Here is a 25,282-nt window from a genome sequence, read left to right on the forward strand (position 1 = left end):
TAATTGTGAATAATCAACAAGCAGGAGAGAAGGTTGCTGTCTTCAAGTGACATAAGTGTTGCCCTAGCATGCCATGGCTTTTTTTTTTAATGTAAATTTTGATTTTCTTTATTTATTGTTTGTTATTTCTTTTTTTAAAGACTTAAAATATATATATTTAAAGGTAATATATAACCCTCTTTAAAAATAACCAAGTTAAGATCATTGATTGGGAATGAAAAAAATCAATAGTGACATTTAGAAGCAGAAATGCAAGAGAAGTTGCTGGACACGGCCCCTTCTAGCCCGGGTAGCACAGCAGAGGGGCGACGTTACTTTATGATCCCAGGTACACACTCGCAGGTAACAGAACCATCCCGAGCATCCGTCACGCAGGCCAAGGGCCCCACTCAAGCCGGGGAATCAGAAATAGGTCAGCTCATCGCCTTTGGTTTTGTCGGTCTGGTGGTTAGACAGGGCCAAGGGCTTGTTTTCATGAGGAAGACTTTCAAATACCCTCAAGTGCGCGAAGTTATCGTCACCAACGTGAACCTTGATGAAGTGGTTCGTGCCCGCGACCACCTGCTTCTTGAATGACACAGCCTTGAAGACGGGGAACTTCTTATTTTCTTTCTCTTCAAGCTGGGACGGCACCTGGTCGGCGATGTGCTGCATCTCGGCCGTGGCCGGCTGCGTGGTGCTGGGCGCTCCGCACATCATCTCGGCAGCGGCGGAACCGGCGGGTGGGAACCCGACAACAGGCTGTTTGTTATTTCTATCTTTTTTAGTGCCATAAGTGTAGAGAATTTTGTTTTATTTTTTAAAGAAACCTCTTTATAGAAGTCACCTTCCTCTGCCCAAGACAGTTTTTCAAGGAGTAGTTACTGCTTTGTTCTGAACTAACTCAAAGAACCATCTATAGTGGAGACTTGTGATTAACATGGCTAGTGTGTCGCTTTTTCCTTTTCAAAGAGTTGTGGAGATTTAAGACAGATTCTCACAGAGAAGTGTTGAGTGGTGCTTTGCTTGCCCAGTTCCTTCCAGTTTCAAGCAATAGGCTTAGCCAGCCTCTCTTCTGCTATTGAACACCTTAAATATTTGGTAATAAAGTAATAGAATGTAAAATGTCCCTGCACCTATTCGAACCCTAGTTTTGGCAGTGTGATTCCTCTCAGGGAAATCTGAACTAGTTTCCAGAGGATCAATGCTGAAATGTTTTTCCTTTAAGAATGCCGACAGAAAGGTAAAGCCTTTATCAGCCCCGTGATGGCAATGGTATGTGGTGGTCCAAACCCTCTCCAGAGACCACGTGTGCTCCTAATCCCTTGGCATCTCCCGGCTCATGTCCCTGCTTAGGCAGGCGATGGTGGTCAGCACTGCCTCTTTCTACCTTTTGCTGATACTGGCTCATGTGCACAGAGAGGACTCTGCAGGTGGCTGTTCTTTAGTGTGGGTTTGTTCATTTGTCTGCTCCTTGAGTCTGAGTTCCAGTCTCCATATAGAAAGTCACTGCTCTTTAATGAGCCAGGTAAAAACCAGTGACCTACATTTGTTGTGCTTTGGATTGGTGGTAAGATTGACTCTAGAGAGAAAAGCTAGAAACCATTTTCTCAGGTTTCTCTTCAGCTTGAAGCTAAATGAAAGTGGATGTTAGTAACTAGAACTTCTAGCCAGAGGAAGAGAAAGATAATTCCCTGGCAGTCTTTTTCAGAAAGCTATGCCTCTTTGTCATTCCTATCCTGAGATCTAAGAGTGGTGGTAGAAGGATCTCTCCCTTGTTCTTTTCTCTTCCAAAAGGTTCTGAATCAAACGGAGGATCACCGCCAGAGGGTTCTGCAGGCAGCGGCTAAGAACATCCGTGTCTGGTTCATCAAGGTGCGGAAGATGAAGGCCATCTACCACACCCTGAACCTGTGCAACATAGATGTGACCCAGAAGTGTCTGATTGCAGAGGTCTGGTGCCCCGTCACTGACCTTGACTCTATCCAGTTTGCACTGAGAAGGGGCACGGTGAGTCTCCAAAGCTAGCAATGCAGCTTGTGGCCAGAAAGAGATGTGCCTATCAATAGTAATATTAATTTCATTTTTATGTCATTTTTACTTTCAGAATTCTTTAATATATCCATCTTGTATCCTGACAGTACATTCATATACCTAGGATAGCCTAGAGTACTATCCTTTTTTTTTCTTTTATCATGTTTAAAAATTTTTTTTAATTTTTTCCCCCCAAATCATGACTTGTTAGAGAGTATTATCCTTATTTTGCAGATGTGGAAAGTGCAGTTCAGAGAGGTGATTTGGTCATATGCCCATGATTCTTCAGGGTAGCTCATGACCTGACTATCAATTTCCTGACCCACACTCTGTATTCAACTACTTCTGTTTGGTAGTTAGTTAGATCAACTGCTCCATCCGAGGCCCTGCTTTAAGGGCCTGGAGGGGAATAAAGATGTACGGAACATGCCCGCAAGTATCTTACAGTTCATTAAGAGAGGATAATATACATACAAGATAGTCTGTGCCAAGAATGGCATATATGTGTAGGGGGAGGTGTGGAGCTTTTCCAACTATGGTAATTGGGAAAAGCTTCAAGAAGGAAGGTGACATTTGATCAGGGCATTGAAGAAAGGATAAGATGTTGATCAGCAACGAAGAGAAGAAAGCAGTATGGACAAAGGCAGGAAGTACAGTGCAACCATGCATGCTTGGGCAAGGACAAATGGGTTCTTTTAATGGGTTAGTTGAAAGAGTGGGAGTACCTGTCTGCATCAGAAGACTGGAACCTAATTATAAAAGGTTTTATTTAAAGCTACAGGTTAGAAAGTTTAAATTTTATTCTAGACGGAATTGGGAGGCATTGGAATTTATTTAGTGGTAAAGGAACATGATTAAAACAGTTTTAAAAGAGTAATCTGCTGTTAGTATCTAGTTTGGATTGAGGAGTGGAGAGATTCTGCAGGCAGAGGTCACTTAGGTTTTTATAGACATAGAGTGGGAAATGCTGAAGACCCCTAGATAGGACTTGACAATGGAAAGAGAAAATAATGATGCATTTGGGCCAGGCTTGGTGGCTCTCGCCTGTAATCGTAGCACTCTGGGAGGCCAAGGTGGGTGGATTGCTCAAGGTCAGTAGTTCGAGACCAGCCTGAACAAGAGTGAGACCCCATCTCGACTATAAATAGAAAGAAATTAATTGGCCAACTAAAAAATATATATAGAAAAAATTAGCCGGGTATGGTGGCGCATGCCTGTAGTCCCAGATACTCGAGAGGCTGAGGCAGGAGGATCACTTGAGCCTAGGAGTTTGAGGTTGCTGTGAGCTAGGCTGACGCCACGGCATTCTAGCCCAGGCAACATAGTGAGACTCTGTCTCAAAAACAAAACAAAACAAAAACAACTTATGTTCATGCCTTTTGTCCACTTTTTTATGTGGTTTATTTTTTTCTTGATGATTTGTTTGAGGTCTTTATAGATTCTGGATATTAGTTCTTTGTTGGATGTATAGTTTGTGAATATTTTCTCCCATTCTGTGGGTTGTCTATTCACTCTGTTGATTATTTCCTTTGTTGTACAGAATGTTTTTCATTTAATTAAGTCCCATTTATTTACTTTTGTTGTTGCTGTATTTGCCTTTGGAGTGTTAGTCATAAATTCTTTGCCTAGGCCAATTATTAAGAAGTCAAAAAACAGTAGATACTGGCATAGATGCAGAAAGATAGGAACACTTACACACTTTTAGTGGGACTGCAAATTAGTATAACCTCTATGGAAAACAATATGGAGATTCCTCAGAGAAATAAATATAGACCTACCGTTCGATCCAGTAATTCCACTGCTGGGTATCCACTCAAAAGAAAAGAAGTCATTATCTCAAAAAAAGACTCCTGCACCCAAATGTTTATTATACCACAATTCACAATTGCAAAGATGTGGAACCAACCTAAGTGTCCATCAATTCATGAGTAGATAAAGAAAATGTGGTGTATCTATACCATGGAGTAACATGGAGTATTACTCAGCCATAAAAAGGAATGAACTAATGTCATTTGCAGCAACTTGGGTGGAACTGGAGACCATTATCCCAAGTGAAGTATCTCAGGAATGGAAAACCAAACACTATATGTTCTCACTAATAAGTGGGAGCTAAATGATGGGTACATATGGACACAAAGAGGTGTAAAGAACGTTGGAAACCAAGAAGGGGGAGGCCAGGAGGGAAAGTATGGGATAAAAATTTACCTATTGGGTACAGTGAACACTGTTCTGGTGACGGACACGCCAAAACCCCTGATTTAAGCATCATACAGGGTATCTAAAAGAAAAAAAAATGTTTCTGAGGCATCAAAGCTGAGTGGCTAGGAGAATTAGGGTTACACTGATGGAAGTAAAAGTTCAGCAAGGGAGGCTTACTGATGGAAGAAAGATAGTCAGTTCAGTTTGCAGCCACATTAAGGTGCTGGACAGAAATCTATGTGAAAAGGTCAAGCAGACAAGAGGACAGAAGTAAGGAAATGGGAGTCATGAGAGTGGAAGGGAATGAGGCTTCCAAGAGGGAGATCAGAGAGAGAAAATAGGGAAGCCCCTTGAGGGCCTGCAATCTTACAAGGACAGGCAGAGGAGAAAAAGCCAGCAAAGAGAGAGGAGTGGTTAGAGAACAGGAGGAAAACTCCTAAGGAATAAAGATTTTCACCAAAGAAAAGTTCTCCAGTGTTAGGGAACTTGCACCTGGAGAAAAAAACCCTTTGGGTAGGGTGGTGAGCCACTGATTTTGAATGAGCATGTTCAGCCGAACTACAGGGGATTAGGGAGTTAAGAGGAGGCAGTAAAGCAGAGGCAGAGAATATGCTTTGCTTTATCCAGGAAAGGAGAGACCAGCGCTATTCATACAAAGGCAGATATGGAGGGGGTTCCACATTGTCTTTGGTGTTACACATTTTAGAGTTAAATTTTATTCACAGTAAGGATGTACTTTCCAAGACCTAATTGAAGTCTTCCATTTAAAATTTTATACGCAGTCCTAGTTTCCCCAAAGACTGGGAAAGATAACCTGCCATTTTATTTTTTCATTAGTTTTATTGAGATATAATTTACGCAAAAGAAAATACATATATTTTATTTGTACAGTTTGGTGAGTTTTGATATATACACCTGTGTAGCCACCACCACAATTAGGAGGAGAACCTAATTTTGTTATCTGTGTTAATATTTCCCAGGAACACAGTGGCTCCACTGTACCCTCCATTTTGAACAGGATGCAGACAAACCAGACTCCTCCAACCTATAACAAAACCAACAAGTTTACCTATGGCTTTCAGAACATAGTAGACGCTTATGGAATTGGAACTTACCGAGAGATCAATCCAGGTAATAAAAACTTGTATCTTCTTCCTCTAGAGGTTTTTGTTTGTTGTTCTTTTAATGCCTCACTTTAAATGCTGTTTAACATCTGGCTTAAAATGGAAGATGTTATCAAGACCTCAATTCTTTGTAGTTCCTGTGAAGAGGTGTTCATTTGACACACGGAGCAGATTTTTCACCAGGTAGCACTCCTTTAAGAGCTCATTTGATTGGATTCGTCCATGTGCCCTCACAGCAGTAAAACACCTGGGCTTCTCTAGCAAACCATCTGCAGGAAGGAGCTGCTTTAAGCAAAATACTTCTTCCAAGATGTCTGTTATTTTAAAATGGCTTCTTCCTGGCTTCTCTGTTCAAAGTTATACAGAGAAAATAAAGCAATAATTGACCATTTTAGGTACAACACAGATTTCTCCTCTGTAAATAATTATTAAATCAAGAGTGTGAATGTTTGTTTTCAGCTGGAGTTTGATGCACGCCCTGCTTTGCCCTGGTTCTGGGCTTACCCAGACTGCTTGGTAGCTTTATTCAACTGGGAAATGGTTGCTGCACAAAGAGAATACAGCTAGCCTGCCCCAGGTGCGGTGTCCCAGGGGTTAGAAAAAGAGAATCAAAGAACAAACCACAGTGTTGCTTGGGCTACACTTTCTTTCTTTCTTTCTTTTTTTTTTTTAGAAAAGAGATTTTTCTTTTTTCCAAAAATTGCACCAAGGTAAAGCAAAGCTCTAGCTGATGTGGGTGTGCTGTGTAGGCGTTAGCAGTATTGCCCTCACTACTCGTTCATTGGACAGTAGCGCTACCCCAAGGAAAGGATGGGGGCTACACCTTCATTTCCAGTGTTCTTTGTGTAAAGTGTTGTCAGTAGCTCAGGTTCCATTAGAGGCTTTGTGAGGGTGTGTAGATCCCGCCATGAAAGATTTTCCCTGTCTGGCAGCTGGGGAATAAGTCACTTTATAGTGATCTTAGAGTATGGAAAAGAATGTGAGATTTAGGGAATTGTGGTTTTATGCATTTTATGTTTTTTTTTTTTTTTTTTGGTTTCTATATAGCTCCATATACCATCATCACTTTCCCTTTTCTGTTTGCTGTGATGTTTGGGGACTTTGGCCATGGCATTTTGATGACCCTTTTTGCTGTGTGGATGGTGTTAAGGGAGAGCCGGATCCTTTCTCAGAAGAATGAAAATGAGGTAATGTTTAATTTACATCTGCATTGGACTGAAATTTTATTTTAATTTCTCAAGTATACATTATGAAAATTTTGATCTGGAAATCTTTTATCCAAAAGAGAATAGTGGCCAGACTCGGTGGCTCACGCCTGTAATCCTAGCACTCTGGGAAGCCGAGGCAGGAGGATTGCTTGAGGTCGAGACCAGCCTGAGCAAAAAGGAGGTCTACCAAAAATAGAAAAATTAGCCAGGCATTGTGGCGCATGCCTTTAGTCCCAGCTACTTGGGAGGCTGAGGCAAGAGGATTGTCTGAGCCCAGGAGTTTGACATTGCAGTGAGCTGTGATGACACCACTGTACTCTATCTGAGGCTATAGAGTGAGACTCTCTCTCTAAAAAAAAAAGGAGGGGTGGAGAATAGAGAAGTTATGTTCATTTTAACACTGAAGAGGCCATGTGTTACCTCGATGTGGTGATACATGCCTGCCATCCCAGCTACTCAGGAGCCTGAGGCAGGAGGATGGCTTGAGCCCAGGAGTTCAAGACCAGCCTGGGCAGCATGGCGAGACCCCATCTCCAATGAATAAATAAATAAAGAGACCATGTGCTGTGAAAGTGAATTTCTCATTAGCATTGTATTTTCGTCTTTACTTCAAGCTCTCTGTATCAGGATGGGTAAAATAGTACCAGAGGAAGGGGCTAGTCTATTCTAAATGACATTGTCACATGAGCTGCAGTGAGTACATTCTCATTACTTCTTTCTTCTGGTTCCCAGATGTTTAGCACTGTGTTCAGTGGTCGATACATTATTCTGTTGATGGGTGTGTTCTCCATGTACACTGGCCTCATCTACAATGATTGCTTTTCCAAGTCTCTTAATATCTTTGGGTCATCCTGGAGTGTACGGCCGATGTTTACTTTTAATTGGACGTAAGTTGCTGAAGAAGCTAAAAGTCAAAACTTATTCCTTTCATATTCATCCCTGATTTTTAAGACAAATGGTAAATTAACACTTCTTTAGGAAGTGGTTGACAGTGTCTGTGTTTCAGAAGAATGCAGTGTCTCTTCTTACTTATGCTCCAGCCTGTGAAGTGCTTTGTGATTTGCTTCGCAAATATCAACAAACTGAAACTATAAATCAAGTGCTTTCTTTTTTTGTTAATTAAAAGCAGATCCCCAAATTCCCTACTTGGTTGTGTGTATGTGTCTAATTTTTCTTTTTGTCATCTCTGATCCCTCATTCTCAGTTACTAGTGCCTACTCTTTTTTCCCCTCTTCTTTTACTGAAGAGACAGATAGCTGTAGTAGTCTCTTTTGGGGTCACTATCTGGAGCCCCATTGTTTTCCTATCTCGGTGAAAATAAATGTGACTTTTTCTCCAATCGTGGTAGGGAAGAGACACTTCGGGGGAACCCTGTTCTGCAGCTGAATCCCGCCCTCCCTGGAGTTTTTGGTGGACCATACCCTTTCGGCATTGATCCAGTAAGAGCACTTCTTTCCTGCATGCTTACCTCATATGTTTTACCTGTACCCTGAAGTGAGAGAACTAAAGTGGACATAGTTATTTGGTTTTTTTGTTAATACATTTTTGGAAAACCTTGATGTATCTGTTCAGAGCACTTCAAAGCCATAGAGACCCAGGTGCTTTGGGGAGCCACATATTTTTTCCTGTACTGCTTTCTTTCTTGGTTTATTTTCAATGCACATAGTTCAGAATGCACTGTTTATTTCTGAGGTGGCTAATAATGTTGACTTTGGGAAGATTGATTTTCAAGACTCCTTCCCCATTCTTAATTTATTTCTGCTTAACTTAGTTTGGTTTTTTATTTTTAGCATATGTTTCAACAAAGCAGAAATCTCTCTTTCCTATGGATTTTAGACTTCCATTCTTGCCTTTACAGACTTAACAAAAACTCATCCCAGAATGTATGATCAAATCTTTTTTATTGTGTGCTAAAAAAAAAGAGTGGGGGCAAGAATCTAAGAATAAGCATGAGACAAGTAGGGATTACAGAATTCCAGATCACTGTGGGCTGGAAAGATTAAGGTTTCTTATAGAAAGTGGGAATTAATCTAGCCTTTAAAAATTTTTTTCACATTGTTATAGGTAAGGAGAAGTATATGCAAAAGCATAGAGATGAGAGATACAAATAATTATTAATATAATTAATTATTTTAATTATAATAGAAGTTAATGTTACTGAAATGCTTACTATGAGCCAGGAGCTCTGCTAACACCCAATATATGTGATTTAATACTCAAAACAGCAGTACGGCTGCCCTTATATACATGTAAAGAAACTGAGGCGTGAAGAGGTTTAATAATGTTTTATGTATTCATTTAACTAATGTTTATTGAATCCTGGGAGTGAGGTGGCACACACCCATAGTCCCAGCTACTTAGGAGATTGAGGTGGGAGGATCATTTGAGCCCAGGAGTTCAGGAACAGCCTGGGCAACATATAGAGAGTCCCTGTCTCAAAAAAAGAGAAGAAAAGAAAAAATTTTATTGAATCCCTATTTTCTGTAAGACATAGTATCTGCTGGGTGAAACATAATTTTAAGATGTAGCTCCTTCCCTTAAGTAGCTTGGAGTCTAATAACAATAGTTACCTTTATATTCATGTAGTGTTCTATGGTTGTGAAGTTTTTGTGAAGATCTCTCATTTGAGGCGTACAGGGTAGATGTTGACTTTGAAGTACCTGTGGGACACCCAGGTACAAATGCCCATCCAGCGGTTGGAGTTGCAGAACTGAATTTCAGGCGAACTAGGGCTGGAGAAAGAGCCAGTCACAAGTTTTCATGTTAGAGGTCACTGAGGATGAGTTCTTGATGTGAAGGCAAGAGCAGCCTGAGCAAGAGCAATACTCCGTGTCTAATAAAAACAGAAAAATTAGCTGGGCGTTGTGGCTCACACTTGTGTGTACTCCAAGCTACCTGGGAGGATGAGGCAAGAGGATCACTTGAGCCCAGGTGTTTGAGGCTGCAGTGAGCTACGACAATGCCACTGCACTCTACCCAGGGTGACAGAGTGAGACTCTCTCTCCAAAAAAAAAAAAAATTCTGTCTACTTAAGTAAATGTTTAGAATTTTCCATAAAAAAAAAAAAAAAAACTCCTGTTTTTTAAACAGATAAATAATATTTTTCCATTTGAGAATTCTTTGTAATACCTTTTTGTTTCCTTGTGTTGTGACAGATTTGGAACATTGCTACCAATAAACTGACCTTCCTCAACTCCTTTAAGATGAAGATGTCTGTTATCCTTGGCATCATCCATATGTTGTTTGGAGTCAGCTTGAGCCTTTTCAACCATATGTGAGTTTCTCTCTTGTGTCATAAGAATGGGCATAGTTTAGATAATGTTTTTATCTAAAGAAATCATGACATCTTTAGGAATGGACTAACTCAGAACCCCATTCTACATTATAGAAGTGCTTTTATAAAAAATCTGATGATCTCAAACGAGGTATATTTTTTTGTTTTCTTTGAGACAGAGTCTCGCTTTGTTGCCCAGGCTAGGGTAAGTGCCATGGCGTCAGCCTAGCTCACAGCAACCTCAAACTCCTGGTCTCAAGCAAGCAATCCTTCTGCCTCAGCTTCCCAAGTAGCTGGGACTACAGGCATATGCCACCATGGCTGGCTAATTTTTTCTATATATATTTTAGTTGGCCAATTAATTTCTTTCTAGTTATAGTAGAGATGGGGTCTTGCTCTTGCTCAGGCTGGTTTCAAACTCCTAACCTCGAGCAATCCACCCGCTTTGGCCTCCCAGAGTGCTAGGATTACAGGCATGAGCCACCGTGCCCGGCCTCAAATGAGGTTTAATATTAGTCCGTTAATAATTTACAGTTGTAGTAAAGACCTTTTTTTTTTGAGACAGAGTCTCGCTTTGTTGCCCAGGCTAGAGTGAGTGCCGTGGCATCAGCCTAGCTCACAGCAACCTCAATCTCCTGGGCTCAAGCGTTCCTACTGGCTCAGCCTCCCGAGTAGCTGGGACTACAGGCATATACCACCATGCCCGGCTAATTTTTTATATATATATATTTTTTAGTTGGTCAATTAATTTCTTTATATTTTTAGTAGAGACAGGGTCTCGCTCAGGCTGGTTTCGAACTCTCGACCTCCAACAATCCGCCCGCTTCGGCCTCCCGGAGTGCTAGGATTATAGGCATGAGCCACCGCGCCTGGCCTTAGTAAAGATCTTTGAACAAAACTTGAGCATGAGCACCTTTCGTCAAAATGAGTCAGTCCTTTTTCTTCCTTGATATGTAGCTCACATAAAATTATGAACTGTGGCCTCAGAATATACTAGATTTTTCCAGTCTCTTTCTCCTGGAGAGAATGGTAGGGAGGGCACTGGAGCCATTCAAGGGCTAGAACTTTGGAAGTGATAGGTAGTCCTGCACTGTCTCTGTTGCCTCCAGGTTCTGGCTGTTGCTTCTTTTCTTTTTTTTTTTTTTGAGACAGAGTCTCACTTTGTTGCCTAGGCTAGATTGAGTGCTGTGGCGTCAGCCTCACTCACAGCAACCTCAAACTCCTGGGCTCAAGCAATCCTGCTGCCTCAGCCTCCCAAGTAGCTGGGACTACAGGCATGCGCCACCATGCTGGGCTGATTTTTTTCCATATATATTAGTTGGCCAATTAATTTCTTTCTATTTTTAGTAGAGACGGGGTCTCGCTCTTGTTCAGGCTGATTTCGAACTCCTGACCTCGAGCAATCCTCCCGTCTCAGCCTCCCAGAGTGCTAGGATTACATGGCTGTTGCTTCTTAAAGTGATAAAGACAGAATTGAAGGAGTGTTAGGTACAGAACAATCTTCACTCAGTGGAGGAGTGGCCCTGGGTCTATTCAGCCTTAACATTTCTTTTCTCTCTCCTTTTTAGCTATTTCAAGAAGCCCCTGAATATATACTTTGGATTTATTCCTGAAGTAATCTTCATGACCTCTTTGTTTGGCTACTTGGTTATCCTTATTTTTTACAAGTGGACAGCCTATGATGCTCATACATCTGAGAATGCACCAAGCCTTCTGATCCACTTCATAAATATGTTCCTCTTCTCCTACCCAGAGTCTAATAAATCAATGCTATATTCTGGACAGGTACATCAACCCAGCGGGAGGCTGCCTCAGGTGGTGACCCTAGGTCAGGAAGCCAGATGTTTCTCTGACTCTAACAAAGCCTAAAAAAGCCATTCTGTATTATGTGGATTTTAGCCCATATATGCAGATCTAAATTCAGACCATCTTCCTTAAGCTTGGAAGGATCCACTGTGATTTCTGTATCCAGAAAGGGTAGAATTTATAACTACCATCCTATGGGGCAATTATTAGGCTTTGTTGCAACATCTGCTAATTATTTTGCGAAACTGAATAGCGTTATTCATATAGCAGTAAGAAAGTACTGTTTGGGGGGAAATTTGTACTGGAGTTGATCTGTACTGCGTGTTTGATTAATGGACTTTTATGTGATGTGGCCTTGTCCTCCTCCTTACTTTGCAGAAAGGAATTCAGTGTTTCCTGGTAGTGGTTGCGCTACTGTGTGTACCTTGGATGCTGCTGTTTAAACCACTGGTCCTTCGCCATCAGTACTTGAGAAGGAAGCATTTGGTGGGTGTATTTCTATTCTTTTTTTTTTTTTTTTTTTTTTTGAGACAGAGTCTCGCTTTGTTATCCAGGCTAGAGTGAGTGCCGTGGCGTCAGCCTAGCTCACAGCAACCTCAAACTCCTGGGCTCAAGCGATCCTCCTGCCTCAGCCTCCCACGTAGCTGGGACTACAGGCATGTGCCACCATGCCCGGCTAATTTTTTATATATATATCAGTTGGCCAATTAATTTCTTTCTATTTATAGTAGAGACGGGGTCTCGCTCTTGCTCAGGCTGGTTTTGAACTCCTGACCTTGAGCAATCCGCCCGCCTCGGCCTCCCAAGAGCTAGGATTACAGGCGTGAGCCACAGCGCCCGGCCTAGTGGTGGGTGTATTTCTATTGCTGAAAGTTACTAGACTTTTTTTTTCCCCTCAAGATTAAGGTAATTCCCCAGTGGATATAATTAATTGTCCACAAATCTATATGCTCTTAAAATGCATCTGTGTTATATCTCAGCATGAGCACTGAGCCTGCCGAAGTCAGAGAAACATGTATTTGCTGCTCAGACAGCTGGAGTCAGCTTTCAGTAGCTGGGGTAAAGAGAACAAGTCACAAAATTTTACCTTTCCTGGTCATGCTTTGCTCACGCTGTGCTCAGCAGGATCCAGACCTGGGCCTGTTGAGATGCAGCGTCAGCCAAAGCGAGACTGCAAGAGCTGCAGGCGTTGAACCCACTAGTGTGGTTTGCCTGGGCGACCACAGCACTGACGCTGAGACATCACCTTTTAAAATGTGACACTGTGATACTTTCACTGATCAAAACATCCAAGAAAAAGATTTGGTTTAAAGCACATGGATTTTTTTTTTCTTTTTAAAAAGCAGGCATACATGCATGTGTTTACTGACTGTATTTGTGCATATGAATTCTGCAGACACAAATTTAAATTTACCATATGTCCAGTACTGTACATAATTTCTAGCTATCCAAAAGTGCATACTTATTACACTGCCTGAAAAAACCCAAAAGATCATGTTGCATGACTCTCATACGGGTGTTAGATTATTACTCCTGTTGGAGAGCAGCTGAGTTACGAGACCCTCCTTCTCCCTTTTCTGACCATCTTCATCCTTCCATGTGCCCTCCATTCGTCTCCCCCTTCACTCCCTCCCTCTTTTGTTTTCTTCTCCCTTCCTCTTTTCTTCCATTTACTATCAGGAAGGGCAACCTGTGGAGGCCCCAGTCAGCCCAACCCCGAGCCAACAGGGAGTAGAGGCAGCAGCGGCTGCAACAGTGAGTGAATTAAAACCAACAAACCATCACATTTTGTTTAAAGAGGTGGCAAACAGTGCAGCAGAATTCTTTTTTAACTATAGTGAGAGCATGGGACATGTGTGCTCTTGGGAAGTTTGTCCTTGTTACTCATTGAGATGATGGCAGAAAAAGATTTCCACCTCTTGAGAATAGATTCTGGTATCATCTTTACCATTGGTCTACTAAGTTTCTATTCAAATATGTAAGTACAGTCATGTCCATGGGAACAAAGTGGCTATTGTACCCTCTCCAAGTCCCATCATCTTAATCAAGGATGGCAGCTCTTGGACTCATCCACTTTCATGTCTGTATTTTGTGACCATGTATTGGATGATTTTTCAGCATGGAGGCAAGAATATCTCTGATTCTTGAATTCATTTCCCTGCACTTTAGAGTTCTATTTTAGAGTGATGCTTGGACAATTGGTCCTTTTTAGCAGTGACTTACCCTCTTTAAAGTGAAAGTCTATACGTGTTTACTTTTGTATGAGAGACTCAGGGGCCCTCCTGTCCTCAGCTGTTCCAGTGAGACCTCCACTCTCCCATGTGTTCTGTGTGTGCTGTACATCTGGTGTAATAACCAAAGTCATCTTCTGTCTTGATCCTTCCCTTTTCTGATACTAACTCGTGATTCAGTAACAACACTTGAATGTTAAGTTAAGCATGTGAATATTTGTCCTTAAAAACATCTTTTATCAAAATCTTATAATGTAGTAATATCATATTAGCCTGATATATTCTAGGTTATAAATCTATAAGATTTTTAAAATCTCACCAGTAGTGATTACTCACGTACTATGTTCTAATCGCATATGCTCCTTAAAAGAAAATGAAATGAAAGACTTAGTTATATAACCATTTTCTTCATTAGGTGTTTCTGATCATTTAAAAGTCCCCAGTCTAGAAACCTGCACATTCATAGGGTCTTCTTACCCACTTGGTTCTTTAGCCAAACATCTGTTTCTGGAGAGCAGCCTGAAGGCATCAGGATGGTCATTCTATAGGAAGGGCCCTGGATTTTGAGCCCAGAGGGCTGAGGATGTGAACACTGATCTGTTTTTGTTCTGTTCTTTGTCCTTTCGCTTGTCTGTAAGCGGTATTTCACAGTTTAATTTTTCTTTTCTTTCTTCTACTGATGTGTGTCTCTCATCTCCCTTCCTATAACTCTCATTCCCTGTGTTCTGAAGGGATACTTGTTAGTGTCTGGCTGGGAGATTTAAAATTTGGTATATTTTGGAGATTGTTACATAATAATAATCGCTCTTTTTTTTATGGTAGCCTAGCATTCCACAGAATATGCCATTGGATATGCCAAAATTATGTATTCTTTCTCCTTGATAGATATGTTGGTTCTCAGTTCTTTGCAGTTATAAATAGCAATGCAGGGAATATCCTTGTTCATGTATCTTAATGTCCCAGCATTCAGATTGCTGAATCTCAAGGGGTAATTGCATTTTAAATTTTGATAGACCCTTCACAATGATTATACAGTTTGTACTTGGGAAATTTTTTTTCTTTTTTTGAGACAGAGTCTCACTCTGTCGCCTGGGCTAGAGTGCCGTGGCGTCAGCCTAGCTCACAGCAACCTCAAACTCCTGGGCTCAAGCAATCCTCAGCCTCCCAAGTAGTTGGGACTACAGGCGTGCCACCATGACACTGGGCTAATTTTTCTATTTTTAGTGGAGACGGGATCTTGCTCTTGCTAGTCTCAAACTCCTGAAGTCAAGTGATCCTCCCGCCTCCGTCTCCCAAAATGTTAGGATTACAGGCGTTGAGCCACTGCTCCCAGCTGGGAAAATTTTTTTTTTTTTTTTTTTGAGACAGAGTCTTGCTTTCTTGCCTAGGCTAGAGTGAGTGCCGTGGCGTCAGCCTAGCTCACAGCAACCTCAATCTCCTGGGCTCAAGCAATCCTACTGCCTCAGCCTCCCGTGTTGCTGGGACTACAGGCACGAGCCACCATGCCCGGCTAATTTCATATATATATATATTAGTTGGCCAATTAATTTCTTTCTATTTTTATAGTAGAGACGGGGTCTCGCTCAGGCTAGTTTTGAACTCCTGACCTTGAGCAATCCGCCCGCCTCGGCCTCCCAGAGTGCTAGGATTACAAGCGTGAGCCACTGCGCCCGGCCGGAAAATATTTTTTAAATACAAATTTCCTGGGCCCCACCCCAGACCTACTAAATTTACAATTTCTGGGAGTAGTATTTGAGAATCTTTATTTAAAATGCAACTTTTAAGGTGATTCTAATGCAGCTGGTTCCCTGAACAGCATGTGAGAACCACTGCTGGAGGAAGAGGCAGGATTTTTGCAAACACTGAGGTCTGAGCTGGTCAGTAAGCTGAGGCAAGAGCTGTGGTAAAAGGAACACACCAAAAGTCGAAGCTGAGGATGGGGACCACGAGGCCGTTGACCAGACATGCTTGTGCGCTGTTTGTGCTGCTGCCTGCAGGCCGCTGGCAGGAGAGCCATCCTGGAACTCTTGCCTTATTTGGCTCCCTGGACAGAAACCACGTGAAGTGGTTCTAGGGACTGTTTCTTAAGTTCCTTTTCACGCTGTGGCTGGTTAGCACTAAGTGGTATCTATCAGACATACCCCAGTTCTGCCTGGTTTTTGTTCTTTTGTTCCAGTAAACTCAAGTTTTTTCAAATCAAGTTGACTAGAAAATTCTGTCTATGGGGACCCTGCTGAAGACTGTACTGTGAAGTCAGAAGAAGCAAATGTCCAGTTGGTGTTTGCCCACATGCCTGTGGAAGAATTGTTTGAACACTCTAGAATCCTCACTGAAGGACAGCAGCCACCTCCCTTTTTTTAAAACTTATTCCTCTCTAGTCACAAATGAATGTACATTAAGGTTTTTTTTCCTTCCCTGATCTAGGAAGTCCTTTGTTCCTGGACAGAGACCCAGTACATTCTGGGAGAGGTTGCTGGAATTGCTGGGCTCCTATTGAAAGCTTATCAGGCCAGGGTACAATCACAGCATCATTTGGCTCCTTGCCCCCTTAGAAAGTCTAGTCTTTAGTTCCAGAAAAGCTTAGACCTTTGCAGGCTGTGCAGGTAGTTAGCACTTGTTATGAGAGTCCGTGCATATTAGGGTTTTCGTTCAAGCAGCATTCTCACTTGGCATTGAGCAAGGCGAGGCCGGTGCCTTTGTTGCAGCAGGCAGAACTGCGCATTTCCTCTGAAGCAGGGTGAGGTGGTCATTGTAGGCTGGGGCAGGGGCAGGGGAGGTGGCGGTTGGGGTGGGAACAGTCGCTTTTACTTAGCTGCTTGATCAGGGGGTTTTGTTTTTGATGTTGGAACATATGCTTTTCTGAGGTTTGTATGTACTAACCGTCACCCTTCCCGCCTCCCAGAATGCCACATTAAAGCCCAGGCAAATTCTACTCTTTCTGTTCATCTGTGTAGGGAACTCTCAACTTTGGTGGGATCAGGGTGGGCAACGGACCGACAGAGGAGGATGCTGAGATTATTCAGCATGACCAGCTCTCCACCCACTCAGAGGACGCGGAAGAGGTAAGATCCAGCGGTGGGGCTTCCTCTCCTTCCACCTCGGGTCGGCCCTAGCCTCACGGACCTGAGAGGCCTCACTCAGTCTGCTCCTTGAAAAATAAAAATACTAATTACTGCTCAGCCTGCCTTCTGGTCTTCTTAGGGCACCAACAGCTTTTGTAGTGGGCGCTGGTCCAGCCCCCGGGCGTTGCCCATAGAGCCCTCAGCAGGTGTGCTCTGTTGGTGGATTCTGAGTTGCCTGCAGTACTCTGCACGCAGATCTCATGCACTGACTGCTCCTCAGCCCCAGACAGACGCCCCCGCATCCCAGCTCTTACGACCTGAAACACAGACCACTCAGGGTAGCTTCTTCATCCCTTGTTCCTTCCAAGAATTGTTCCAGCTATGTTACTGACCAGCTGTAATCACTGGTACTTTTCAAGTCCTATCCCATTGATGTGTTCTTGTTGCACATATTTTGTTTGAACCTTTTTTATGTTATCTGCCTACTTTTTACAGGGAGAATGAAAAGCAGTCAGTCCAGGCTAGACTTTTCTTTAAGACACCACCTCCTAGCCCAGTTTTTTAAAATCCACTCTCCTTGCCTAACTGCTTATAGCACAAAGCCTCTGAATGGAACTATTGAATCTCATCTATTCATGTTGTTCTTTTTAAAGCAAATAGAATAGAAGTTGAGGAGCCAAGTTGGACTTTTCAGTCTGTCTGACCACTTTCATTATGTATATGTTTTTTTAAAAAAGAAATCTCGAGGGTTGGTGTGCCTTTTAAAAATATGTATCTAAATGCTTTAAATTCCTACTGATTTTGCTTTGAGTGTGTGCTGAGGAGGCCTGCCTCCAACATGTTAGCCCCATGTGACAGTAACAGTCCTCCCCAAGAAGCATTCAGTAGCCTCGTGCTCATAACTTGTGACCTTGTGTGTGGCGTGGCTTCCCACTAAGTGTAAATTTGTGTTTTCAAGCCTTCGGAGGACGCGGTGGTAAGATGAAAGCTGGCTTTGCCTTCATGTTTATCTGGGCTTCTCTCTTCCCATCCTTGTGATTACTCTGCTGACCCTGCCGCACCCCGGGGCCACACACATGCCACCCCTGCATCGTGCATTTCACTGGCCATTTCTAACCAGTTCGTGAGCCTGTGTTCTGACAAAGCTCCTCTCCATTAACTGCATCTCATGTCGATCACCTCTGTCTTTGTTTCATTGACTCTGCTGATCTGATGCCTCTGAGAATGGCTTTGAAAGGACCTGCAAGTAATGTCTGCATTGGCATTCTTGAAGTGACCCCCCTTGGGGGTTAAATCCCATTGGCCTCTGCCTTCCTCTCCTGCGATGTTGTGGTTGCTCCACTCCCAGCCTCTGGGGGTAGCTGTTTCCTCCCTGCTCCTCTGCGTGCTCAGGAGCAAAGCTTACCCTTCCTCCCTGTCTGACAGGCAGCCAGCCTCTTCCTGCTGTCCTCAGCAGCTTATTGGTGCTTCCAGTAAGAATCGCTGGACCCTTGCTTGGGGTCAGCTCTGCCTCCATCTGACACAGGTGGGAGGTGGAAGCTCCGCCTCTCAGATGCATCCCAGAAAAAAATAATTCATCTGTGTGAGAGAAGTTAATATAATATTAGCCACACAAAGAGAATAACAGGGTGGAAAGAAAATTGGCTGAATATTCAGGCTAAATCTAGAGTAGAAGGCCTTCTAGCTGGGTGGTAATTCATTTAGCAACACACATGTTTTGAATTCGGTTTTTAAAAGGCCTTGCTGCACTGTTTGCATCTTCCCCCAGAACTTCTCTCTAAGATACCTAGACCCATGAACTATACCCTGCCCTGTCCTGACTCTCCCTGTCCTCTCTAAGGGGGCAGTGGGATGGGAATGGGTATATCTTTGCTGTTCTGCATAAAAACAGGCAGTGCCTGATCTTCCTGCAGTCTGTAGAGGCTCCTTGGCTGGCATCGAGGAGTGTCTGTGTTCCTGGACCACTTGTCTGTGCATAGTCACTGGCTGAGCTGCCTGGAGGGGCTGGGGGCGGGGGGAGGGGGCGTGTTCCATGCTGGTGACGAGCCCAGTCCTCTCCTGGGATCACCTCCAACACCATTGCTTTCTAAATGTCTTCTGAGTGGAGCTCCCAATGCCATGGTCATTGTCAGAACAGTCTGACCAGCCGTTTTGTCCCAACGTCCTCATTTATAGCCATGTCCCAGGAGCTTGGACATCCAGACAAGGTGGACCCCAGTTCATCCTCCCCAGTCTCTGGCTGCCCGGCTTCTCAGTAGTCACAACATTTTACCTTTGCAGGCACATACACAGTCTGATTCTCCACAGCCAAATTTAGGTAACTGTGACAATTATAATTCAGTGACTCCAAAGAAAACAAGTTCTTTAAAAAAAGTTCAGCCTGCTTCTTCTTCTTTTTTTTTGAGACAGAGTCTTGCTTTGTTGCCTAGGCTAGAGTGCTGTGGCATCAGCCTAGCTCACAGCAACCTCAAACTCCTGGGCTCAAGCGATCCTCCTGCCTCGGCCTCCCAAGTAGCTGGGACTACAGGCATGCGCCACCATGCCCGGCTAATTTTTTAAATATATTTTTAGTTGGTCAATTAATTTCTTTCTATTTTTAGTAGAGACGGGGGTCTCGCTCAGACTGGTTTCAAACCCCTGACCTCGAGCAATCTGCCTGCCTCGGCCTCTCAGAGTGCTAGGATTACAGGCGTGAGCCACCACACCTTGCCCAGCCTGCTTGTTTTACAACTTTTTACTTGGCTGGGAAAACTTGTTTGTCCCATGCAAGCCATTGCTCCAGCCCAGTGGAAGCTTATGTTCTCTCTCTGGGGGGACTCAGGCCGGTTGGTTGTCTGGGAAATTGTTGAAGGCCAGAACTGCTCTTCCTCCCCAGGTGCATCCATCCACCATCCACGCACTCCTCACGCTTCCTGTGCCGAGCACTGTGTTTAGTGCTGCAGAAACCCAGAGGGGAAACATAGTTCTTGCCTTCAGGGATCTCCCACACTAAGGGGGCAGCAGCCTGGGTGGCAGGCGCGGTGACGTGAGTGTGTCAGGAGGGCAGCGCGAGCACAGGAAGGCAGCACTGACAAACACCGGGCTGCCGCGGGGAGAGGAGACCAGGGAAGGATCCCCAAGGAAGTCATTCCCCAGCTTAGTCTGGTCAAGCAGGAGGCCCTGTGGGGGAGGGGGACGCAGCCCCATCGCCACATACAAGTGTGTAGAGGCTGAAGGCCGGTAGGCCCGTCACATGCTGGGGTTAAGCAGGTGTTCAGCGTGGCTGAGCACAGGCAGGAGCTGGGGGACTGGAGAGAGGTGAGACTAGACGATGGCAGAGACCATCCTTAGTACCCGTTGCCTCATTTGGGCAACAAGGAGCCATCGGAGGGCAGTGAAGCTGGTGGTGACACAGCCCTGTGTGTGTTGCTGAAATACCCCTAGTGGCAGTATGGTGGGGTGTCTTGGGTTGGGGAGGGGCACAGTCTGGAGGCGTGGACTCTGCCTAGTCTGATGTGATTTAGGACAGAATGGGTCAGCCGGAAGGGACCAGGATGAGACATTAAGGATGTGAGAGCTACAGGTCCCAGTGCCTTACTGAAGTAGGCGGGAAGAGTCAGTGGAGATTTAAGATTGACTCCAGGCTTGGGTGCCCGGGCATGAGTAGTGCCACGCTGTCGGATGTAGAGAGGAAGTAGGTCTCGGTGGGAGCAGAGGGGAGCAGTTACTGCATTGTGTTTGGAGCGTCTGAGTGCTCCAGGAGGAGAGGGCACCCAGATGGCAGGAAAGAGGCAATGTAGAGATGGAGAGGTCCATTTGGGAGTCACTCCAGGGGTGGCCCTTGAAAGCCTGAGTGGCAATCCCACAAGAAAGATGAAAGGACTGAGGCTAGAACTCCAGGGGCATCAGCATTTGAGAAAGAACCATGATGGAGACTAAGGACTGTCCAGAGAGGTAGGGGAACCACGGGGAGGCAGATGTCTCAAGAAGGAGGAAGAGGCAGTAGTGACAGGCACTGCAGAGGCACAGTCAAGGACATGGACATCTGTTACATTCAACAACGGAGCAGTCAGGGTGACCTTGCTAGGGAGAGCCGTTTTGTGGGCAGCCAGGGTGGAAGCCATGTGCAGTATGGTGAGGAATGGTCGGGCAAGGAGGAAACTGAGGTAGAGTGTGGCCAGAGAGTCTGCAGTGATTCAGAAGTCATAGCTGACTTACACTGGGCACATACCCAGTGACAGACTCCTGGGAAGTGCTGGACTAGATCTCACCCAGTTCTCACCTCACCTGAGAACCTGCAGGAAGTTGGAAATGAAGGAGGGAAGAGGGCAAGGGTATCCTGGACGGGGTGCTTACCCCTACTCTCCTCAACTTTTTTTTTTTTTTTTTTTTTTTGAGACAGAGTCTCGCTTTGTTGCCCAGGCTAGAGTGAGTGCTGTGATGTCAGCCTAGCTCACAGCAACCTCACACTCCTGGGCTCAAGCAATCCTCCTGCCTCAGCCTCCCAAGTAGCTGGGACTACAGGCATGTGCCACCATGCCCAGCTAATTTTTTCTATATATATTAGTTGGCCAATTAATTTCTTTCTATTTATAGTAGAGACAGGGTCTCGCTCTTGCTCAGGCTGGTTTCGAACTCCTGACCTCAAGCAGTCCGCCCGCCTTGGCCTCCCAGAGTGCTAGGATTACAGGTGTGAGTCACTGTGCCTGGCCTCAACTTTTTTTAATGGAAGAAACAAGAGGTGAAATAGAAATGCTAAAAGGGGCTGGTTCAAAGGGAGCCCCCTTGACCGCTTCCCTCACAGAGCAGGCGGGAGTGGAGACCCCTGCTCCTTGGGCCATGGACTTGTCCTTTCAGTGTGTGCTGTGGGGCACAGCAGCAATGGTGGGGGAGAGCTGTTTTTTGGGGTTTTTTGTTTTTTGAGGCAGAGTCTCTGTTGCCTGGGCTAGAGTGCCCTGGCGTCAGCCCAGCTCATAGCAACCTCAAACTCCTGGGCTCAAGCGATCCTCCCGCCTCAACCTCCCGAGTAGCTGGGACTACAGGCATGCGTCACCATGCCCAGCTAATTTTTTCTATATGTTTTTAGTTTGTCCAGCTAATTTCCTTCTATTTTTAATAGAGACAGGGGTCTCGCTCTTGCTCAGACTAGTCTCAAACTCCTGAGCTCAAATGATCCTCCGCCTGAGTCTCCCAGAGTGCTAGGATTACAGGCGTGAGCCACCATGCCTGCCCGGCTGGGAGAGAGAGCTCTTAACTCATTGGTGGGACTGAGGGAACTCAGGGTAGCTAGGGTTACCCTGGTTTTCAGGGTAAATAGGAGGCATGAAGAGCCTGTTCTGGGAGGAAAGCTCAGAAATGTGCTGGTTGTAGATAGAGGTGAGGGAAAACGAGGCATTTTCCCAGAGGTGGTGTATTCAGCAGCCCCCTCCCCACTGGCCGCACCCCTCTGGCCTGGGCCATAATGGCTTTACTAGCACAGCCTCTCTCTCCTCCTGGCCTCTGCAATTTCCCAAGGCATTTCTGGTGTCCTTTGGGAGTGGGACCATGTGAGTTTTGAAAGAAACTATGGTGAAAATAGACCGTGACCTAAGGGTGGGGCAGGGGGAGGCCTGCTGGGTGCTGATGTCTGGCAGCCCAGGGCATTCTGGTCTGGGCTCTGTGAGGAGGAGTCCCAGCCAGGGGGCCCCTGCAAGCACAGCCCCAGGAGGACCAGGGAGCTATTTGGGGAAAGTCCCTGGGGCTTCTAGAACTTAAAGAATTCTGAGGTTTGCATTTACCCCTGGCTGTGCTTGGAGCAGCCCTAACCTACTTCTTTATTCTGGAAATCATTCTTGGTGTTGAAAGGAAAACTGGGAGAAAGGGAGCTTTAGGAAAATAGAAACAAACAAAAAGCAGAAGAGCTATGTGGCCTTAATCAGCTGTTCAAGGCGGAATTTGTAAACTTTTGTCAAAATTTCTCTGTGTAATCTTTTCAGAAGTCATGAAAGAACAAGGAGGTTATCTTGCTCCCAAGGAGGTTATTCTTGCCTGTAAAAAAAATGAGTAAAGTGGCCGTAGAAGTTTGGTCTTCTCTGGGCAGTTTTGGGCCTGAGAGCCTATCTCCTAAGCTAAACACAGTCTGAGGAAAGTCCTTCCTGCCTGCAGGCACTGGTCCCAAGCAAGGATGATTTTTTATTTTTGAGACAGAGTCTCACTCTGTTGCCTGGACTACAGTGAGTGCTGTGGCGTCAGCCTAGCTCACAGCAACCTCAAACTCCTGGGTTCAAGCGTCCTCCCCCTCAGCCTCCCGATTAGCTGGGACTACAGGCATGCGCCACCATGCCCGGCTACAGGGATGCTGTTGTCACAGGTCCAGACTGTGACAGTGGGACTCGGCTCAGCTGGCCCACTGGCAATCCTCGCGTCCTGGATTCAGCTTTCTCAGCTATTGCCCCCAACTTGGCGCACACTCCCCTCTGGAGCTCAGAGCCCAACAGGGAGGAAAACAAGTGTGTTGACAAGAATCTCACCGAAGTGTAGTTTATTAAGATGTAATGTATTGGGGAGCAACGGGGTGTCCCAGTTGGGGGCTAAGCCAGGCAGATTTCTGGGGAAGGCATCACGGAAATCACTGCCTGAGCTCCACACTGGGTGCTCCCGGCCCCCCGCAAGGTGAGGCACCAGCCGTGAGGAGCACAGCCCGTGCCCTGGCCCAGGCTCCAAGTGCCAAGTGACCACAACTCAGGACTCCTGCAACTTCCCCTCCTAGCCTCATCTCTTCTCTGGTTTCCTCCCACAACAGTTTGACTTTGGGGACACCATGGTCCACCAGGCCATCCACACCATCGAGTACTGCCTGGGCTGCATCTCCAACACCGCCTCCTACCTTCGGCTCTGGGCCCTCAGCCTTGCTCATGCACGTGAGTGTGTCTCTCTCCTCCAGAGCTATGGGTCTCCCCTTCCGTGGGCACTCCCTCAGCAGGGGGCTTAAATAGAGTGGAAATCACATAAAAGTTCTGGAATTATCGAGCCTCCTGAATCCAGAGAGAATGAGTACAGACAGGAGGCTTAGCCTTATGCCAAGTTAGTTCTGCATGGTGTTCCCACTAAGGCCATGGGAAGCCGGGGTGCAAGGAGCCCTACAGGTGAGGGATGGCGGAGCAAAGTACACGGCCCACAGCCACCTCTTGCCAGACTAAACCGGCTGTTGTCTCCCGTTCCCCAGAGCTGTCTGAGGTGCTTTGGACCATGGTGATCCACATTGGCCTGAGCGTGAAGAGCTTGGCGGGAGGTCTGGCACTTTTCTTCATCTTCACCGCCTTTGCCACCCTGACCGTGGCCATCCTCCTGATCATGGAGGGCCTCTCAGCCTTCCTCCACGCACTGCGGTTACACTGGTGAGGGGCACTGGGGCTGGGGGAGGTGGCATGGTGGGCGTCTGGCAGGGGACATGTCCTTAGCTGCAGAGAGAGGGCACCGCACTAGCTTCACCTCAGGACACCAGAGCCCCAGCCTTGGTAGTGAGCAACAGAAACTGGCCACAGAAGAGCACAGCTCACCGTTTCCTAGGTTCTAGGGAGCAGTCCCTGGTGAGTAGTCCTGCCTTCAGCAGTCTCTGGAGCTCTCAATTATGGCTTAAAAGAGCTGCTGAGGTCTTGTGGGTTTTGTTTGTTGGAGGGTTTTTGTTTTTGTTCTTTGCTCTGGTAAGTAACTTTCCTGTGTCCAGAACAATGAAAGCAGTTCTGGAATAGACTTTTTTGTTTGTTTGTTTTGTTGGTCAATTAATTTCTTTCTATTTTTGGTAGAGATGGGGTCTCGCTCAGGCTGGTTTCGAACTCCTGACCTCGAGCATTCTGCCCGCCTTGGCCTCCCAGAGTGCTAGGATTACAGGCGTGAGCCACCACGCCCGGCCTGGAATAGACTGTTAAGTCCAAGAAAGAGCTAGAGGACACTGCATCCCAGTCTTGTCCCCTTTGTTCTGTCATTATGCCAAGGGTCTTTGGGTAAGACCCCTGCAGCTCCATTGAGGGGCGAGGGAATTCCTAGTTCCATGGCATGGGGCTTGATACACCAAAGGCAGCTTCTTCAGAAGGGCAGGTTTGAGGGTTTGTTTGTTTTCTTTAACATAGCATAGGACTCCCAGCAGCTCTGCATGGAGAGAGTTCAGTCTCGGAGTGGGAGAGCTGGGTTTGGGTCTGGGCTATGACCGTGACCTCAAACTAGGGTTGCCAGATTTAGCAAATAAAAACACAGGACACTCAGAATTTCAGATAAAAAATGAATAATTTTTTTAGTATTAGTATTTCCTAAGTGTGCATGGGACATACTTATGCTAACAGCTGGGCAGCCTGCATTTGGTCTGGCTGATCTGCCTCAAACTCCACCTTTTTGGATCTCCATTTCCTCC

General features: G+C 45.3%; 1 protein-coding gene, 1 non-coding gene and 1 pseudogene across 6 annotated transcripts in view; 1 reads left to right on the forward strand and 2 right to left on the reverse strand.

Moving 5' to 3' along the window:
- ATP6V0A1 (ATPase H+ transporting V0 subunit a1) overlaps window positions 1-25,282 on the forward strand; it is a 57,632-nt gene that overhangs the window by 25,081 nt on the left and 7,269 nt on the right. For 2 of the 5 annotated variants that reach the window (XM_075994569.1, XM_075994571.1), the window contains exons 10-21: window positions 1,777-1,989; window positions 5,193-5,343; window positions 6,384-6,523; window positions 7,277-7,431; window positions 7,893-7,983; window positions 9,700-9,818; window positions 11,387-11,603; window positions 12,003-12,110; window positions 16,810-16,917; window positions 17,876-17,893; window positions 23,678-23,795; window positions 24,101-24,272. In XM_075994569.1, coding sequence (XP_075850684.1) covers window positions 1,777-1,989; window positions 5,193-5,343; window positions 6,384-6,523; window positions 7,277-7,431; window positions 7,893-7,983; window positions 9,700-9,818; window positions 11,387-11,603; window positions 12,003-12,110; window positions 16,810-16,917; window positions 17,876-17,893; window positions 23,678-23,795; window positions 24,101-24,272 — 1,610 coding nt within the window. Of the gene's footprint in view, window positions 1-1,776; window positions 1,990-5,192; window positions 5,344-6,383; window positions 6,524-7,276; window positions 7,432-7,892; window positions 7,984-9,699; window positions 9,819-11,386; window positions 11,604-12,002; window positions 12,111-13,304; window positions 13,380-16,809; window positions 16,918-17,875; window positions 17,894-23,677; window positions 23,796-24,100; window positions 24,273-25,282 lie in introns of all 5 variants that reach the window. The other 3 variants (XM_075994570.1, XM_075994572.1, XM_075994573.1) reach the window with 2 other exon arrangements.
- Window positions 403-699, reverse strand: LOC109729496 (cystatin-B pseudogene; annotated as a pseudogene).
- LOC142862345 (U4atac minor spliceosomal RNA) lies at window positions 6,026-6,151 on the reverse strand. Its single transcript, XR_012913407.1, has one exon. It is a non-coding gene; the product is annotated as a U4atac minor spliceosomal RNA (small nuclear RNA).

The sequence above is a fragment of the Microcebus murinus genome, chromosome 18 (genome assembly GCF_040939455.1).
Source record: "Microcebus murinus isolate Inina chromosome 18, M.murinus_Inina_mat1.0, whole genome shotgun sequence".
NCBI lineage: Eukaryota > Metazoa > Chordata > Mammalia > Primates > Cheirogaleidae > Microcebus > Microcebus murinus.